Source organism: Aethalodelphis obliquidens, unplaced genomic scaffold (genome assembly GCF_003676395.1).
Source record: "Aethalodelphis obliquidens isolate GAN/ISIS:26980383/991018 unplaced genomic scaffold, ASM367639v1 scaffold10, whole genome shotgun sequence".
Classification (NCBI taxonomy): Eukaryota; Metazoa; Chordata; class Mammalia; order Artiodactyla; family Delphinidae; genus Aethalodelphis; species Aethalodelphis obliquidens.
In genome coordinates, this window is record NW_020837954.1 from 27106987 (window position 1) to 27128273 (window position 21287).

Consider the following 21287-nt stretch of genomic DNA (forward strand, 5'->3'; position numbering starts at 1 on the left):
GCGGTATGCGGGCCTCTCACTGTTGTGGCCTCTCCCGTTGCGGAGCAACAGGCTCCGGACGCGCAGGCTCAGCGGCCATGGCTCACGGGCGCAGCTGCTCCGCAGCCTGTGGGATCTTCCCGGACTGGGGCATGAACCCATGTCCCCTGCATCGGCAGGCGGACTCTCAACCACTGCGCCACCAGGGAAGCCCAAAAGCTTCATTTTTTTAGTATGCAGCACTAGCAAGGGCAGGCTTGGGAATGGTGCACTACTCTCCATAGGAACTTAAATTGAGATGGAATCTAAGGAAACTGCTTCTGTGAAAGAAATCTACATAGTTGGAAATATATGCCTATCTATTCAGAACGGGGAAGAGACTTTGTTCACCCCAATTTATTTTTGCATCAATTCCAAAGTTTATATAGATATGTTCTCCAATAAAGTTTCTATTTCAAATCAACAAACATGGGAAAATTGACTTGACAAAACGAAATTGTAGGGGCTTCCCTGGTGGCGCAGTGGTTGGGAGTCTGCCTGCCAATGCAGGGGATGCGGGTTCATGCCCCGGTCGGGGGGGATCCCACATGCCGTAGAGCAGCTGGGCCCGTGAGCCATGGCCACTGAGCCTGCACGTCCGGAGCCTGTGCTCCGCAATGGGAGAGGCCACAATAGTGAGAGGCCCGCGTACCACAAAAAAAAAAAAAAATTAAAAAAAAAATTGTATAGAAAAGCACCCATTCTATAGGTATTTCAGTATCTACTATCTCCAAGCAGCATGGTTCTGAATGCCATGAGAGACAGTAAATGATATATAGCTCCATGGTGACTCTTCCTCAAATCTTGGGATACCTGTATTAACTAAACTTATATTAGATAACATTCACAAATAAAATATATTTATCATACTCTCATCTTTCTTCCCTTTACTTGAAGAACTAAATAGGGAGACAAAAATGAGAGTCTGAATTACAAAATAACAAAATCATTTCAGATCACTCATAAATAGGTTAAATATTTTAAAATGTTTGCTAGTGATGAGTGTTTTAAATCTTCATTAATTCAAAAATTATAAACTGATATTTTCTAAATTAGGGACTACTAGTTTGTACGTAGGGAAAAAAGTAGGTTATATGATGAAAAACATTTGTTATCCATCAACCCATATAATTGTTCATAATTTTAGAATAAAGAATAATATCCTTCTAAAATAGCCCATTTAAATTCTAAAATTTGTGTGGAAATGCAAAAGACCCCAAATAGCCAAAGTAATCTTGAGAAAGAAGAACAGAGCTGGAGATATGCTCCTGACTTCAGACTATACTACAAAGTTAAGTCATCAAAACAGTCTATCCTGGCACAAAAACAGACTTATAGATTAATGGAACAGAATAAAGAGCCCAGAAGTAAACCTATGCACTTATAGTCAATTAATCTAGGACAAAAGAGTTGAGAATATACAATGGGGAAAAGACAAGTCTCTTCAATAAGTGGTGTGGGAAAAATGAACAGCTACATGTAAAAGAATGAAATTAGAACATATTCTCGCACCATATACACAAATAAACTCAAAATGGATTAAAGACCAGAAGCCATAAAACTCCTAGAAGAAAACATAGGCAGAACACTCTTTAACCTGAATCATAGCAATATTTTTTGGATCTAAGGCAAAGAAAGCAAACACAAAAATAAACAAATGGGACCCAATCAAACATAAAAGCTTTTGTATAGCAAAGGAAACCATCAACAAAACAAAAAGACAACCTACTGAATGGGAGAAAATATTTGCAGATATGACCAATAAGGGATTAATATCCAAAACATAGAAACAGCTCATTCAACTCAACATCAATAAAAACAAACAACCTGATTAAAATATGGGCAGAAGACCTAATCAAATTTTTCCATAGGAAACATATAGATGGCCAACAGACACTCATCATCAGAGAAATGCAAATCAAAACCACATTGAAATATTACCTCACACCTGTCAGAATGACTATCATCAAAAAGACCACAAATAAATGTTGGTGAGGATGTGGAGAAAAGGGAACCCTCATACACTGTTGGTGGGAGTGTAAATTGGTGCAGCCACTATGGAAAACAGTATGGAGTTTCCTCAAAAACTAAAGATAAAGCTACCATATGATCAAGCAATTCCACTCTTGGGTTTATATCTGAAAAAAGTGAAAACACTAATTCAAAAAGATACATGCACCCCAATGTTCATAGCAGCATCATTTACAATAGTCAAAATATGGAAACAACCTAAGTGTCCATCAACAGATAAATGGATAAAGAAGATGTGGTATACACATACAGTGGAGTACTACTCAGCCATAAAAATAGGATGAAATTTTACCATTTGCAACAACATGGATGTACTTGGAGGGTATTATGCTCAGTAAAATAAGTCAGACAGAGAAAGACAAATACCATATGTTATCGTTTGTATGTGGAATCTAAAAAATAAACGAATGAATATAACAAAACAGAAACAGACTCACAGATATAGAGAACAAACTAGTGGTTACCAGGGAGAGAGGGAAGAGGGGGTATTAAGATAGGGGTATTAAGAAGTACAGACTACTATGTACACAGTACATAAATTGCAAGGATATATTATACAACACAGGGAATATGGCCAATATTTTATAATAACTTTGGAGTATAATTTGTGAAAAATTTTTGAATCACTATGTTGTACACCTGAAACTAATATAATCAAATATACTTCAATTTTTTTTAAGTGTTTAATTAAAAAGTAAAATAAAATGACCCATTTATTCAGTTTTTCTGATACTAAGAAAGACCTGGAAAGATATGGCCCCTCTGACATAAATTGGCATCAGCAAATCATTTACATGTATGCTATTTACCATTCTAAACTTCTGGAAATCTACATAAAGTACATGTTTACTGTGCTTCATGAACTATCATTCACTGTCTTAACATCTTAACAAATGATAATTGCTTGACATGTTTTATATGAATTTTGTTTGCCTAGCATCATGTCCTGTTAGCTATATTCTACAAAATACTTGGAATCTACTAATATCAGGTCATCATTTTTAATCTTATTGTAATCTCAATGTGATGGAAGCACCTGGTTGTGTTTATATGATGCATTGTAACATTCTGCAAATCTGGGACCACTGCTGACCTTTAATTCTTTCTTTGTTCAGCTCAACTCCCTCTCACACTCATTATTTATCCCATCCCATGACCTTTTAGATTACACTTTCTACCCTGTCCCCATTCTCTTCTTCATTTGAACCTTTTAAATGCCTTCACTGAACTCTAGCTTTTTCCAGACAACACTTCGTAAACACCCCATCTCAATTTGTGGGAAGAACAGTCAGCCTGTTTTATGTTTCCCAGTACACCTTCTGATGTTATACCATCATCATCTGTCTTAAACCCATGCCATCTGATTAGGTCATCACTGGCTATAATAATAACTTCCACTTTCCTGGGTGAATCATCACTTTCTTTCTTCTGGCCCTGTCTCTTGAACATCTATAGATGTCCTTCAAAGCCCATATTGATAATGCATCCAATGTCTCTCAATTCAGTGGCTTCTCAGAGCTCTAAAACCCTCCATTTCTATTTGAGCTACTCAGCAGAATGACCACACCTTGGATCAACTCTTGAAAATGAAGCAATTCTTTCCAACCCGTTTCTTCTCTTTCCCCTTATACATATGGAATTCATCCCTTTATATGTTTTTTACCCTCATCCTAACCTTTACTCACTTTACCCCTTTTGTTTCCCCACTCCGTTAGCTTCTTTTTGATGTCATTTTGCATTTAGAACCTATGGTCAGTCTAGTATTCCTCATCCCTTGACTTTGCTGTGCCGATGTGGTTCACTCACCCACTTTTTCTTTCTCTACAATAGTTCCACGTGTCTAAATAGTTCTAAATTTTTGCTTGAAAAATGCAATGTTGTTATTTGAACTTTTTATAATGGTATCTTTTTTTCTGTTAGAGTGTTTCAATTTTCAAATTAGGAACCCTTACTGACCACATATACTGTCAACTGCCTGACTTTAACTGGACCTCTCTGCTTCTCAATATAATCTATTATAGCCCTTCTATTCATGTGTTCCAAATATTTTCCATATTCCAAGGGCTTAAATCTAACATCTCTTCTCAGGATATGACCTTGCCTCCTACTTTACTAGAAAAGAATAGAATCCATCTGCCAAATTCTCTCATCCATCTTCTCTACATCAAAATGTTGTGTCTGTGCTACATCCCCACTTCTTATTCTAGCAAAGAGAGGTTTGTAGATTATTTTAAATTTTCTGTGCAGACCTCCAAATTTTTCTTCAACTGTCTTTTCTACCCTCTTGACTCAATAGTATGTGTTTTCCTTTTCAGGGCTGACCTGCCTCACCTAGAGCCTTCTTTAGCAATTGAACTCTCCTTTCCTCACTCCCACTCTCCTCCATTTACCATTTCACCCCCTCTAGTTCATTTTTGATCAGCAGATTATTAAATCAGAAACTGTGAAAATCTGAGATTTTACCCTACTTGAAAGCTGACAGGTTAGCCTGCCACAGTTTTATAATACATATACCAACAGAAAACAGAAGACGCATGGGTCAGAGAAAAAGACCATTTATTACTCATGGCAAAAAAACAAAAAGCAACCAAAGCAATATTTTGAATCAAGCGCCCAAGCCCAATTCCTGTAAGGCAACACAATGAGAGCCAGATGTTACCTGTGTATGCAGCAAGGTGTGTTACAGGAGAGAAACCCCAAAATGAGGAAGACAGACAGACCTTATCTTTACTCTGGAATGTAAGCAAATCTTCACCAAGGAGAGAGAGGAAGACTTTACTCCCCTGGAATATCTCCAGGGAGGGAAATGTTCTCTATATTATACCAATCAGGAGACAGATCTTCCCTCTGACCCTAAGGTAGACACTATCTCTAATTTTCAAGGATGTTTGCTGTGCAAACCCCTTGCATAGTAGAAAACCTGGCATGTAGAAACCTGCAATATTCCAATACATGATTTCCAATACAAATTTTCCTTTTCTTATCTCCTATCTTCAAATATATCTCATATAATCTGTGCTCACTGCCTTTGTCATCTTAATTCCTTGCATTTTTTCCTGTCATTCCGCTGAAAACTATTCTCTTCAAGATACCTCAATCAAATGGTTGTTTCTTAATTATTCTTGACTTTTTGCCGAATTTAACAATGGCTGAACTTTCTTCCTTTCACCTCTAAAGTACTCCACTGCTGTGACTAGTCTGATTCTTAAGTCTGTGTCCTTTGGTCATCTTTCTTTTCTTCACTTTTTGGGCTTTTTCATTTTGACTAATAAATGTGAACATATCACAGGTTGATTTCTCATTCTACATTTGCTCCCTCAAATATATTCTACTTTGAGTTGCAGCTGTCACCTCTGTAGGTGATTGTGATTTACTTCTTATATTCCAAAACTTATCTGCCATCTCTATTTCTGCCTATATCTAATAAATTTTAAAACTAAGAATCAATTCTATGACCTGACTTTTTAAAATTGTTGTCAGTGAGACTTTCATTCTATCAGTTCTTTAGATTCAAAACCTGAGAATGAGATTGCATGGACTCACTCAAATGCAACAGTCTTTTAACTGGAATTCTTTATGCCATTCTAATCCATTGTCTACACTGTCACCTAAGAAATCACTTGAGCATAAAATCATATTACAGAGTTTGTGGGAGTTAAGGTCTAATCCTTTGACATTTTTATACAGGGTCTCCGTGATTGGACGACTGCTTCCCCCTTCAGTTTCTGCTTGTGCTGTATTTCCCATACCCACACCACAACAACATGCCAAAGTACTTGCTTTGACCTAAATTCACTGCTCATTTATTCAAACATTTTCTGAACCTACTGTGAACCAGGTATCATGCTGGGCACTGGGGCTATACATATGAGTAAGTTACGTCTCTCTTAAGAGGGGAATAAAAATGTAAACAAATGCCATAAAGTATGATTTGTAATGCAGGGATACAGAGTGGTTTCCCTCTTCCTAAGGCACTTAAGGTGACAACATAAAAAATGACAAAGAGTAAGGTATTGAAGGATGAGTTGGAATTTGCTCTATGACCATGAAATCATATTTCAGGTAAAGTAAAAGCGTGTACAGAGGCACAGAGATGTGAAATTAAACCCCTTATTTGAAAGTTGTAAATAATTCAGAATGAGCAGACCATAAGATTGAAGATGGGGATAAAAGGATATAATGATGGGAAGGTGGAACTAAGTGATAAAAGACCTTTTCTGTATCAAAGGAGTATGGGCTTTTTCCTGGAGTAGTATGATCAGATTTACTTTTTTAAAAGAAGGTGTTCCATCATAGTAATAATTTATTCAGGCAAGAATGGTTGATAGATGCTAAAACTAGTGTATGGAAGTTTGACAAATAAAAGATATTTACTAGTCTCTGAATACCTCTCCACATGATACTCATTACAGTGGGAAAAACAGTAACTTAACCATGGAGAAACCTGGTAGATACCATCTTAACCAATGATCAAAGTTAACCTCACAGTAATGGGACAAATCAACATCATGAACCTCATGATATAATGCACTGAGAAGAATGCAGCACCATCATTTCTGTGGTATTCCTACCAAAACGCAAATTCTGAATCTAATCATGAGGAAATATCTGATAAACCCAGTGAGAAGCATTCTACAAAATCACTGGTCTGAACTCTTTAAAACTGAATATCATGAAAGACAAAGGGGGAAAATGACAATTATGGAATTAAGTATACATGAAATCTATGTGTAATGTATAATCTTGGATTTTTCCCTCCCATAAATGGCATTTTGGGGACCAAATGGCAAAATCTGAGTAAGGTCTGCAGATTAGATAATAGTATTTTATCAGTATCAATTTTATGATTTTTTTAATCATACTGGTTATATAAGAGAATTTCTTTTTTAAGGAAGTATACATTGAAATATTTAGAGGTAAAGGGGCATCACATATGCAACTTACTCTCAAATGATTTTTTAAATCATATATAGAACATGTTCACGTATAGGACATGTTTATAGCAGCATTATTCACAGTATCCAAAAGGTAGAAGCTGCTCAGGTGAACATCAGTGGATGAATGTTTAAACAAAATTTGATATATACATAAAATGGAATATTAATCAGCCTTAAAAGGAAGGAAATTCTGACACATCTACATGTGTGATGTCATGGATGAACCTTGAAGACATTATGCTGAGTGAAGAAAGCCAGTCACAAAAGGACAAATATTGTATAATTTCCCTTATATGAGGTACCTAGAGTAGCCAAATTCATAGAGACAGAAATTAGAATGGTGGTTGTCAAAGGCTGGAGGGGAGAGGAATAAGGAGTTATTGTTAGATGGATACAGAGTTTCAATTTGGGAGGATGAAAAAGTTTTGGAGATGGGTGGTGGTGATGGTTGCACAACAATGTGAGTGTACTCAGTGCAGTGAAACTGTACACTTAAAAACTGGTTAAATTGTAGTTTTATGTCATATATATTTTAGTACAACTTTTAGGTAAAAATAAAACATGTAGAGAGGTGAGAATAAAGGAAAAATAGCAAAATGAATAGTTATCTTCTAAAGATACAGATGGAGTTAAGAATGGAAGCAGAGAGACCAATTAAAAGGCTATATAGTAGTAAAGACAAAGAAAACAGATGTATCTGAGGATGATTTAAGTGGTACAATTTGAGACTAAGAGGGTAGTATTTTAAAATCATCTATCACATCTAGCTTGTTAACCAAAATACAATAGATATGAGTAGACGCACAGGCTGCTATCTCTGCCTGAGCCTTTACCTGTCTAACACTCATTTATCCTTCATAACTTGACTCAAATGTGACTTCTCTAAGTCCTGCCTACCTGACCCTTTACACAGTCTCTCCTCTTTCCCCTTACCTCTCACCATTTCCTGCACTGAATTAGTCTATCCCCCTTCTTAGCTGTTGTGGTAGCATCTTTTGCATTGATGACATAATGTTTCAAAATAGTTGGTTTATCTCTTTCTTTCATATACTGAGCTCCTTGAGGGCAGAACCAGTTACTGTATGTATGAATCCATGGTACCCTTCATAGTGTGTGCTCAGTAACTGTTTGAATGGAATCAGTAAGTTATTGAGTACTTACACTGTTTTCCTTTATAATGTTCTGTACTTGCCTCTTTCTTTCCAGGCCCCCCCACCCCCCGCTCAAAGTTCATACTCTATTTCAGTAGTCTTGTAATTAGTCTTTCTACTTCTAGTCTGAAGTTTCTCTGCAGTTGCCTTACGTTGATGCCAGATTAATGAAATTCTGTGATTTGGAGTGCTTACATAAAAACCCTCCATATCTTCCCATTATCTAAATAATAAAGTCCATATTCACCAGTTAGGAATTGAGACCTTCCACAGTATGTTTTCAGAAGTTACCATGTTTATTTCAAACTCTACTTAACCTACTTGATTAACTTTATTCATCAAATATTTGAGAACCTGCCTTTTGCAAGGCTTTATGAAGAAAGTAAGTTCCCTAAATATGATCTCATCTTTGTGTTCATTTTTTGTTCCCTTCTTTCTTTTTACTATTTTATTTCATCTTAGGGGTAAATAATATTGGGAGAACACTCACCCATATTCATATTTAAAAGTAAGTCGTTCCATTTTAAGACAAAACATGAGTGATATAATGAAGTTTAGAATAGGTGGCAAGCCATCCTTCCCATTGTCTGGCTTATTTGCAAAACAGAAACAGACTCACAGACTTAGAGAAAGAACTTATGGTTACCAAGGGGAAGGGTAGCAGGGAGTGATAGTTAGGGAGTTTGGGATTGACATGTACACACTGCTATATTTAAAATGGATAACCAACAAGGACCTACTGTATAGCACAGGGAACTCTGATTGATATTCTGTAATTATCTAAATGGGAAAAGAATTTGAAAAAGAATAGATACATGTAAATGTGTAACTGAATCACTTTGCTGTACACCTGAAACTAACACAACATTGTTAATCAACTATACTCCAATGTAAAAAATAAGTTCAATAAATGTTTAAACTGAATTAATTCTGTTTAAAAATGTAGAAATTTAAGATTATACCATAGAAAGTTATTAATTTATTGTATTAAACCTTTGGAAATCTGCCTATGTTTTCTCCAGCGTAGTTCAACTGTTAACTTTTGAGTTTTACTTGCTATCTATTATTATTTGTTGTATCACTTTGAAACACAAAATCAAAACAAATTTAAGAATACTATATTACATGTGTTTTCAAAACTTTCTTTCTGTACTCTCTTTATAGGTTATATGTAAAGTCAGATGTGCAACTGAACTTGACAAACACAAGTAAGTTTCATGAGTAGCAAGATCTATATTTTTTTTCACAGTACAGTTCCCAAGGTAGAAGGGCTTTGTAGTTGAGGATGCCTTAGCAGTTTTATAGAAGATCAAGTAGTTAGATTAGTTCATAGGAAGTGAATTGAGTAATCTGGTCATTCCCTTTCAGCAGTATTGCTGCCAAACACCTTTTTTTGCTGCTCTGTCACTGGCCTACTTCAGATGTCAGATGTTTTAGGACTGTTTCATAGGGTCCACAAATACTCAAGATAGATTATGCTGTTTAGAGTAAGAATATATAGTACAGTTCCATGAAATAAGTAATATTTCAGTACTGATTCACCTCAGAAATGAGATTGCTAAACCTGGGAATCAGAAGCCTTGGGTTTCAGACCAATTCTCCCACAAACTTGCCAGCTATGCAACTCATCTAACCTCTTGGTACTTTGTTTCCTAAACTACTATAATCCCCTGGATGCATGGATAATTTCAAGGTCCATTTTGGGTTTCAAAGTATATAATTATTATTTTTATTGTTTAATCTGAGAGAATATTAAGATCTAAACTTCTCAAACTAAAATCTTTGTACTTTGCATGTATACTTAATAAAGATTGCTTGTTACAGATTACACATTACCTTCAATTTTTCCTTGTGTAAATTACTCCCAAAGGCAAACAACATTTTATGATTCCCACTATTGAAAGTGACCAAAATGGAAGATATTAGAATGGCAAATAAATTTCTAGATCATGTTAATTTGGGGTATAAATGTATTTGAACTAGGATTACTTTCATACAGGAAGCTGTTCCAGCTACTTGATACAGACAGCCACACCTTACCTGAAGAGTTTAAAAATTAGAAGTGGTCCAATTTTTTTTAGGGGGAAGTGGTTAAGCATTTTACTTTGGGAGTAGTTCTGTACGCATAGTAAATATGCAACTTTATAAGAAGATGAGGTACTGATGAGTGTGTGAAACTCTACGTATATTGTCCCTGTGTTCCTCTTTAGTTTTGTTTGAAAGAAATGTTTGCTATAGATAATCAGATGTTCATAAAACTGAACATTGTTTAAAACACATTTCCCTTACCTCTTAAAGTTAATATTAGTGATCAATTTAAATTTATATACTGTATATTAATTTTCCAAGCAAATTATAAAAACCTGATAATTCTTAGAATGGAAAGGTCAATGAAAATGTGCTCAGCAGTTACGAAAATGAAAAATTCAGGATTACTTGAATTAATGTTAAAATAGTCCAATATTATTCTTCCTGGTAGAGACAACTGAATTCAAGTCCACATGAGATTATTTTTAAATTAGTGCTTTAGAATCTCATGCCATTTTTAAATGGCTTAGATACTAATTTCATAATGGCAAAAATATCCCAAGTAACTCTGAGTAGTTATTAAATTTGTATTAAATTACAAGCAGTTTAAGCTGAAGGAATTATTGTACTTAAAGTACACACTAATTCAGTATTAAGTTTAATTTCTCATTAGTTTTATAAACATCTAATAAACTCATTTTTTTCTTTCAGAATTCTGTTGCATTTGGGCTTTATATTGGCAAGTCTTCTCTTTTTAGTGGTGAACTTGACTTGTGCAATGCTAGTCCACGGAGATGTCCCAGAAAATCAGTTGAAATGGACTGTGTTTGTTCGAGCATTAATTAACGATAGCCTGTTTATTCTTTGTGCCATCTCTTTAGTTAGTTACATATGCAAAATTACAAAAATGTCATCAGCAAATGTCTACCTCGAATCAAAGGTAAGTATATTTCTTAAATTTATACTTGAAAATCTAACTTCAAATCTTCATCCTATGAACCATATTTTAATGGAAATTTTATAATTCTTCAGAAAGCATTCTGAGTGTCAGGTACATTTTTGAGCATGAAAGAATGATCACAAGAAATTAAAAGGTATTCAAAACTGAGCCCTTACTAAACAATGTTTTTTTTAAAGAAGAAGCTCATCATGAGCATATTGTATTTTCTATGACTTATATCCTCTACCCTGGAGGCTAATTAAATGATAGAAACCAGAATTTATACAGATGTATCACAAATAGTCTAATATACAAAGCCATACTAACAACTGAAGATTTCATCAGTAAGGGTGACAGTATTGCCATTAAACAAATTTACCGCATCATGTCTATTCATATTTGGGTTAGCAACGTTAAGGTGTCATATTGGTAAAGGGGTGTTTATTTGTATAAAGGTTTAGAAAATGTTACTTCACCCCATAATATGAAGTCCCTATGACATTTGAAACAGCTAGTCGTGTAACTAAATTTATAAATGCCTTGCTTCTCCCTTTCTTTATACTTCGGGTCAGTAAACAAAAACCAGTGTTAACCTATTAACAGAAAACCATGAATGTTTCTACTGTTGTTGATTGACAATGTGGTTGAGTGATGAATCAGTGTCCCAGTGTATGTGTGGCATTGGATGTGGGGCATAGATGTATGGATATTGGCTCATAGCCCATCGCAGGCTGAGTTCCTCATCTATGCTTCCAGAGTGGTGTTGGGCTCGTTGGGCTTATGCATACATACAAGCTTGCTTTAATGTGGCATCATTGCCTATTCACTGAAGATAAACAAGATAGTGTCTTAAACAGAACAGTCTTCTGAAATATTTTTAGACTTCTATATTGTTATTATCCTTAATATAGTCCTACTAAAGTTAATTAAATGCATGGTAATTAACTTGTCCTTTAAGTTTACGTGGAGATGTTACCTTTATTTTTTAAACATATATCAGTAGAAATATAAATATAGAAATAAAAATAGAAATAGAAGAGAGAGAGAGAGACAGATAGACAGACAGACTCACTTTCAACCCATTAATCTCACCCGGAAAATTATTTTATTCAACTTCTAAACTTTTACTTCCTAAAAGTTAAATATTTTAGCTAACTCTGGCTTCAGTTTCAGTGTTAAGAATAATACACTCACTGTTGTTGTGGTGCATAACCTTTTGGTGTAGCAACAGCATCTTTTCCTAGTGTGATAACATCGCCATAGAATCCATACCTCTTGTTGTCTAGTGATAAAGCATACACAGATATGGTTGAATTTAAAGAGCTTCTTTTCTGAATACCTAGCAACTTTCTAAGTTTGGTTTTACTCACTCTGATATAGAAAATTCTCTGAATAGAGTTAAGTTGCCAGTCTCAGGAGGAAAGTTCATCTGATAACTCCTCCAGAATTATTTCAAATACCTTTCCCTCGCTATCATATGAAAGATATTAAATTTAAAAGGTACATGCATTCAGAATTCTCTAGGAACACTACAGAGAAACATGTTCAAATACACACCTATAAAGGTAAATATAATATGAGATATTCGATTATTTTTATTCTATGTTCTGTAGTTCTTGGTCTTCCTAATTAGGGTATAAACTTCTTTATTCAAATAGTACGTCATCTTGCTTTCACATTCTCTTTGTAAAATCACTAGGCTCATTTTTGTGTTTTGACTTCTATAACAACATATAGTCATGGCCATTTCTTTTATTCCATCAACAAATGTCTGTTGAGCATTTATATCCTCCACTTTCAAACTGACCTTGTTTCTGGCTGTCTCTCAGAGAGTTTCCTTAAAGTTCAGACTTCAGTCTGTTTTTCTCTTTATTCTTCCTTCCTTCTTCTACATATTTGGTGACAATGAGATCCTCCATGATTTGTCTCAACCAGTCTTACCTACCTTATTTCTAAATGGCACACAGTATGCTTCCCTGTCTGTATATCCTTAGGCCGTTGCATCTTCCAGGAATGTTTTTCCCTCCCAGTGCTCTATTCCTGTTTGTCCTTATCTTACCCAACTTTAAAGGCATAACTCTAATGTTACCCCTTTTTATGACCTCAATTTGGTCCCTTCTCCTCCATCTCCAGAATAAAATTTAGAAATAACTCTCTATCTGAATTCTTTTAAATTTAATTTTATTCTTTTAGCAACTAGACCAGTGCTGTGATTTGGTTCTTTTTCAAAGTAGCAACTCTAACTTGCGTTTTAAATATTAGTTATTGTCAATTTGAATAGTTTATTTCTGCTCTTTCATTTTTTAATTTTTGTTCCTTTGTTCCATATCTGTGTTCTTATATAGATGCTTAATTTATTATTTTGTAAACTAATAAAGGTATTAAGAGCAATATGTTTTCTCAAGTACTGCCTTGGCAACTTTCCATAATATCGCTATATTATAGCAACATTCTTATTTAACAAAAACAAAGAAAATTTTTCCGTTTGGATTCCAGCCATGTCTCAAATACTACATATTTACACATCAGTGCGAATTACACATTATCTCTACATATAGATAGATACTATCTTTACACTCCCTTTGGTGGAAAGTCTAAAATTCAGATATCTGTCCTCTTCAGGCCCCCTAACCTCCATAAGAAATTATCAGTTTTACCCTCTGCTTGATTGTCCATGCATACGAATGTGGCCTACTAAACAATGTAGAATTTCTGTACTCCAGGTTCTTGTTAGAAAAAATTTACTATCAACTGTTAAATTCAAAGGCTTAATTGCTGGAAAAATTACCTGAAGTATGTACAGTCTGTCCATTTCCCTGTCTATTCCATATCTTCTCCTCTGCCCAATCCAGTTCATTATAGAGTTATATTCTGAGACTGCATTGTACCCTGGATAGAATTGTCTTTCCCAACATATACTGTGACATTATGCTTTGGCCTACGTCAAGAAATATGTATGAAATTCTTGTAAGAAACATTTATCTTAAAGTCTCTACTGTATTATGTTGTTAAGAATATTGTCCATACAATCAGTGTTCCCTAGAAAAGATCTTTTCCTCCAATTCAGTACTAGGTAAAACATTATTGATTAAATTCTTCTTTTCCCTGGCTACTATGTTGTTCAGAAACAAATATGTGACTCACCTTTATATCAATCGTAGATGACCTTATGATACTCATTTTTGTTTCTGGGTCTACCTCTAGTTTCATCTCACTTTCTTACCCCCACCCCCGCACATTCCTATGTTTACTTTTTATTCTGTGTGTATCTCTGTAACTACTTCAAATTCTCTTTTGCAATGAGGGTGATATAAATGAAAAATGGGATTGGATATACTTTGGGATATGTTTATATCTCTTTTTCAGGTATATTGATTTTTTAATTAATATGAAAAGACCTTAGTGAGAGACAGTATATCATAGTGATTAAGAGCTGGAAACCTGGGATCAGATAGATAATGATCTAAATAAATACCATCTCTCCTGCTCATTGGCTGTATGACATTGCACAAGTAACAGTACATCTAAGCGTCACTCTCCTGATCTGTAAAATGGAAATAATGACAGTATTGATCTCAGAGGCTGTTTGAGGGTAAAAGTAGTACCTACCTTATAAAGATGTTATAAGAATTAAATTAAAATGCATATAAAGTATTTAATATAATACCTCGCACTTGGGAATGCGCTAACTTACAAATGTTAGCCATTATTATCCTAATGTGTACTAAGGGATGGTAATGTAGCTTCAGGAAGTTCTTGAATACCTGAAATTTTTGGCAAATTGTATCTGGAGACAGATCCTATATATGTAATCAAATTCTCAAAAGGAACGGTGGAAAAGAATAAGGATTACCTGAAGAACAGGATCTCTCTTTTAAATAATTTATTGTAATTTTATTTGACTCTATTTATATCCCATCCCACACAGATTTTGTAAGGATTGAAGTCTCTGATAGATTACATTTCATTGTTTAACTCATTTTTCTTAGAAATTTTTGGAACATGTATTGTTAAAATTATGTAATGGCTTTTTTATTTGCTTTTTTTCTTTTCTTGATATTAGCTTTTAAGTTTTTGTCTGTTGCTTACATTTCAAGTATGTCTCATTAACTTTAAACAAAATATTTTAGAGTTTTTTTTATATAAACTCTTTATAGTGTAAACAAATAGTTTATATTTATTGATATGATTGTTGGTATTGGTCCTTTTCTCCCATTAAGGTTTTTTATTGCTGTGTGCTTTGCCTTTATTTGTATGATTTCTGTGGTATATTTGAAATTATTTACTTTTATCAGAATTATAACTTTTAACATTAAAATGCATACAATAAAATTATTTTTATTCTAATATTCCTTTCCATTTTAGAAAAAAATAAGCATATTTATAAGAATATAGGAGACATATCATTTTTAATGGAAAAAATAACCGATTGGCACAAAAAGGTATAAACCGATGGTAGATGCTTAGTCCCTATAATGGCAAGTTGGAATTATCTACATGAAAGACCACTCAAAGGTGGGGTGGGAATAAAAGTTAAGCTTTCAGCCTTACATCTCTGGTCAAGGACACATACAATTTTATACCTGCATAAGAGTGTAAAAGGAATCATTATCTGACTCAAGGTCAGCTTATCTCCCTGCCCAGTTAGCCATTTACAAATAATGCATTTTCTCTCTCTCTCCCGAATGTCTAACAGTTTTAATTACTATGCAAACCTTTCTGTCCCATGTTCACTCAATCCTTGAGCCATATTAATTAATGTATTAGGATGGAGGCATCATTAGCATCTTGCAGAGACACAGTAACATTCAGCTAAACAACATTTCTGATCTTTCATGCAGACCAGCTGATCCTATAAGACTAAAGAAGGAGTGTATGGTAATTTAGGCCATAATTAAAGAAATAGGCTAAAATGCCATTAATGTCTCACTTCCACCACCCTGAAATATGACTTCACCAGAATTTGGTGAGGATGGTGGTAAAAAAAAAATAGAGGCTGCATCATCCTCTGTAATAGGAATTATTGCCACCTTCCCAATATTCTGTTATAATTTCTCTCCTGAGTCACTGGGATTTTCTTTATCTATCTTAAGCTGTGGTACATCTTTAATTTACTGCTTTCATTCCTCCAGTTCTTATACTCCAAGTCTTATTTCCTATTCTGTTCTACTCTGCTGCTGAGCCAACCCTCCACACACTTATCCCATTTGAAAAATCCCTGCTTACAACCCTGGGTTTATATCTTTTACCTACTCCTAAGCTCAAGTAGCTTTCCCTTGTACTTCTAGACTCCTTTACTAGACCAGCCAGCATTTTCAGAATTTTTTATTTTTCCATGGTCATAAGGTCCATCCACTAAAAGCCATCTATTCTGTAATGGTAGGGTCATAGGAGCCAGAGATCTAATTTCATTGTGTCTTAGCACAGTGAAACTCTTTTTGAGACTGTTTTAGGCCATATAATTATCAAAATACATTTTAAAATTTACTAATTGAGACTACCTTATTTTCTTATTTTTCATTCTAATTTCAAAATGGAAGTAGCGTTTGTGAGATGAATTCAAAAACTATGTGCAGGGTTCTACTTCTGGTATTGGCTGAGTAGCTTCCATTGGACCCAACCTTCTACAGAAAGCAAAGATAAATTCTGGACAAAATATAAAAAGCACTGAAGGCACTGGAGAGCAACCCCTTAGAAGAAGGAACCGACACAGTGAGTTTCCTATTTTTTACAGCTTCTAGCCTGAGGGAAAGTCCCATCCATGGGGCAGCCAAAACTTGAAGAGAAACCTTCTATTTTACTTGCTTGAAGAATCATAGGACAAAATTCAAGAAACTATTCCAGATGGAAAGTGAGTGGGAAATCTCGGGAAGAAGATAGCCAGATAGAGGAAGCTCCAAATTCTGATTATGAACTCTGCCAAATTTTTATCCGATACCTGAACTAAGCATGTGCAGGACATACTCCAAGCAGCAGCACAGTTAAGGATAAAGAAATTGAACTGAGGTTTCAGCTGCTATCCATTCATGGGAGATAGTTTGGGATTTGAGTCTAGCCAGGTTAATTATTTGCTAAAAATAAATTTTAAAAAAAATTTAAGGGAAAAAAAGAAAAATCAATACTTTTCAGAGGACTATAACAGCATCCAGACTCTAAAGCATGGCACTCACAATGTCCAAAACACAATCCAAGGTCTCTAGATATATGAAGAAACAGGAAAAATTTAACTCATACTCAAGAACAAAAATCAAAACTCAAAAAGCAATCATTGGTGGCAGTCCCCCACAGATGACCCAGATGTTGGATTTATCAGACAAAGATTTTATAATATGCTCAAGGATGTGAAGGAAAATATACTTGAATGAATGAATAAATAAGAAATCTCAGAGAAATAGAAACTATTTTTAAAAACTACCAGAAATTTTAGAATTAAAAAATACAATATTTAAATGGTCACTAGTTGTGCTTAGCAGCAGATTGGAGATGAAAGAAGAGTCAATGAACTTAAATCAACAGAAATTATCCAATCTGAAGAACAGAGGATATTGGGGGTAAAGATGATAATAAAATGAACAGAGCCTCAGGGCCAAATTATGTATAATTGGAATTCCCAAAGGAAAAGAGGGAGAAAATGAGATTGGAAAAAAATATTTGAAGAAATATGACCTAAATTTTCCAGTTTTGATGAAAGACATAAATTTATAGTTTCATGAAGCTCAACTAAGCCCAATCAGGATAAATATATAGAAAATCTTACCTAAGTTCATTGTACTCAAAGTGCTTAAAACCAAAAAGAAAAAGAAAATTTTGAGAGCAAAGAAAAATGACATATACATAAGGCAACATTGATTCAAATGATCACTCACTTCTCATCAGATATAATGGAGCCAGAAAACTTGGTAACAATGTCTTTGAAATGCTGAAAGAAAAATGCTGTCAACTCTGAAATCTACATCACGTGAAAATATTCATAAAGAATGATGAAGAAATAAAAAACATCTTCAGATAAAAGAAAACTAAGAGGGTTCATTATCGACAGACCTATACTACAAGAAATGCTAAGAAAATTCTCAGACTGATGGGAAATAAAATCGGCTTGGATTTTAGCTCTTCAGGAAGGAATGAAGAACACAAGAAATAATAAATATGTGGGTAAATATAATTTCTTAATTTCTTTAAAATAAATGTGACTGTGCAAAGCAAAAATTATAACGTGAGGCTTACATATGTAGATATAATACATAATTCTCTATATAGTATATATAACAACTATAGCACTGTAGCATCAAGGACAGGGCCTATATGGTTGCAATTCTCACATTTTACATCAGTGGTATGATATTAACTATTGCTTAGACTATGAAAAGTTAAGGATATATATTATAATCCCTAGAGCAATGATTCTCAAACTTTTTGGTCTCAAGCTCCCATTACACTCCTAAGAATTATTGAGGACCCCAAAGAGCTTTTGTTTATGTAGATTATATCTACCTATATATACATTTTAGAAAAAAAAATTGAGAAATTTTTAAAATATTCATTTATTGATTTAAAATGCCAATAATAAATCCATTATATGTTAACACGAATAACATTTTATGCTAAATAATTATATTTTCCAAAACAAAAATAAATAGCGAGAAGATTGACATTGTTATACATTTTGCAAATCTCTTTAATGTCTGACATAATAGAAGACAGCTGGATTTTCATGTCTGCTTCTGCATTCAATCTGTTGTGATATGTTGTTTAGGTTGAAGTATATGAAGAAAATCCATCCTCACAAATATATGTAGTTGGAAAATGGAGGAGAATTTTAATAGCCTTTTCAGATAATTGTGGATATTCTTCTTTAATACTACACCAAAACTCTGAAGTGGAGGTTTCTTAAAGGTTAGTTGCCGTGTGGAATCTAAAATGATATTAGTGAACTTTCTGTACTCTCCATTGGTCTATCTTGCACTTTGAATGAGTTTGTAACATCATGCATTGATCATTAGAAAAGAGTGGTCACAGATCTTCAAAATGTTGATACATTTCATTAGACAATAACCTAAATAACATTTGTTAATATCACCAGCAATCTCATTAGAAAAGTATTTAAGTTTTGGGAAGCTGCCAGTCTTACAGTGGATACAAACGCTTACAAGTTTTCAAAAATTCTGATTTTCACTTGAAAGTTCATATTTCATCATTGGCCATAAATACTGTCAGATGTTTTCTTTGACATGACAGGCTCATTTCATTTATTTTTCAAAAAATATATGCCCATTAACCAAGTCTGAATAACCATTGTTTGTCTGCCATAGTTGTCTGTTAAGTAGAAAATGGGATTTCATGAAAAAAGTGGTTAGTTCAGCTCACAAGTCAAGTAATCACATAAGTGCTTCTCCTCAAGACAACTACTATGCTTCAGGATGTGGCAGAATTTCTTTAAGTGCGTGTCTTATTTCATCACACAGAATATTAAATAGACACGTACTCTAGGGTCAGTATTTAATAAATATTTTCACTGCTTCATCAATGATATTCTTTTTTTCTTTCTTTTCTTTTTTTTTTTTTTTGTCTGCATTGGGTCTTCATTGCTGCGCGTGGGCTTTCTCTAGTTGCAGAGAGCAGGGGCTACTCTTTGTTGCAGTGCACAGGCTTCTCATTGCAGTGGCTTCTCTTGCTGCGGTGCACAGGATCTAGGTGTGCAGGCTTCAGTGGTTGCAGCACTCGGGCTCAGTAGTTGTGGCGCACGGGCTCTAGGGTGAGCGGGCTTCAGTAGTTGTGGCTCACAGGCCTAGTTGTTCTACAGCATGTGGGATCTTCCTGGAACAGGGATCAAACCCATGTCCCCTGCATTGGCAGGTGGATTCTTAACTGCTGTACCACCAGGGAAGTCCCTTCATCAAGGAGATTCTTAAGTGAAGCTTTCTTTTTTAACTGGGAGTGCATAGTAGTGAAGAATACAATACAGTTTGGTGACACTGCATTGATTTGTGCTAAGACCAAAAGTTTTACCCACCATTGCTTTTGTACCATTAGTGAGATTATCAGAACAATTGGCCCAGGATAAACAATCAGAAGAATTTTCAACACTTTGAATATTTCAGTACTACTTGTATTTCTTCTCAGGCATTGACATAAAAGAATGCCCTCTTGGATGATTAGTTGCTACAGAATGAATATAAACAAAATGCTGAATCAATTTTGAATATAAAAAAATTATGAATATAATTGATGAATATAAACAAAATTAGTCCTTCTATATCAGATTAATATATTTGTAAGGCAAAAATACAAGTCTATTGACAAGACGTTAAATCACTATGTTTTCAGCTAAATCTTTGAATCAGTGAATTTCTATCTTGGAAAATGACAGTGCCATAATTTCTTTTATGGACTTTTCATCCAGCAGGCATTCAGCAATATTAACTGTACAAGGCTTTACTAGTCTCTCAGCTACTATGAGTGCTTCGCCAGCCAATGCAATATAGTAATTTAGCCTGTAAAGTGCCTGAGTGGCTTTTTAATTTCTAGTTTGGAAAGTAATAAAAACAATTTGTGGTGTTTAAAGTGCTCACCACACCTGCATTTAAAATTTCAATTCCTTGTGCTTGAAACTCTGAATGATTGGTCTCAAAATGATGCTGCAGCTTAACTTGGACATAATGTTCTGTCACAGCAGACACAATAAGGTAAATTATTAACGTTTATAAAACCTATTGAAAGTTAGTTTTCATTGCACTTCATTTGATAAAACAAGAAATCAGTTTCACCCAATTACTTTGATGTAGATTTCTTTCTTCATTGAACCAGAGAATTCTAACACTTTCATCTTTCTCAGCATCTTAGAGGTAAACAAAGAAGCTGTATGTAGAGAAAAATATTTTTTATTGTGATAAAATATACGTAACATAAAATTTACCATTTTAACCATTTTTAAATGTACAGTTCAGTGGCATTAAGTACATTCACACTGTTGTGCAACCATCACCACTATCCATCTCCAGAACATCTTCATCATCCCATACTGAAATTTTGTACCAATGAAACAGTAAGTCCCCAATCCTCAGCCAATAATCCATTCTTAAATATGAAAAAAATTATAAATTTTTCATCTTAGAGTAAAATTATTAATTTCTAAAATAGTTTAATATTAAATTAAAATTTTTTAAGTGTTTGAAAGAAATTCTT

At 34.3% G+C, this 21287-nt stretch overlaps 1 protein-coding gene across 1 annotated transcript in view; it reads left to right on the forward strand.

The window, feature by feature from the left end:
• Positions 1 to 21287, forward strand: part of GPR137C (G protein-coupled receptor 137C) — a 53821-nt gene that overhangs the window by 21237 nt on the left and 11297 nt on the right. The window contains exons 2-3 of the mRNA XM_027111246.1: positions 9302 to 9345; positions 10877 to 11105. Coding sequence (XP_026967047.1) covers positions 9302 to 9345; positions 10877 to 11105 — 273 coding nt within the window. The remainder of the gene's footprint in view (positions 1 to 9301; positions 9346 to 10876; positions 11106 to 21287) is intronic.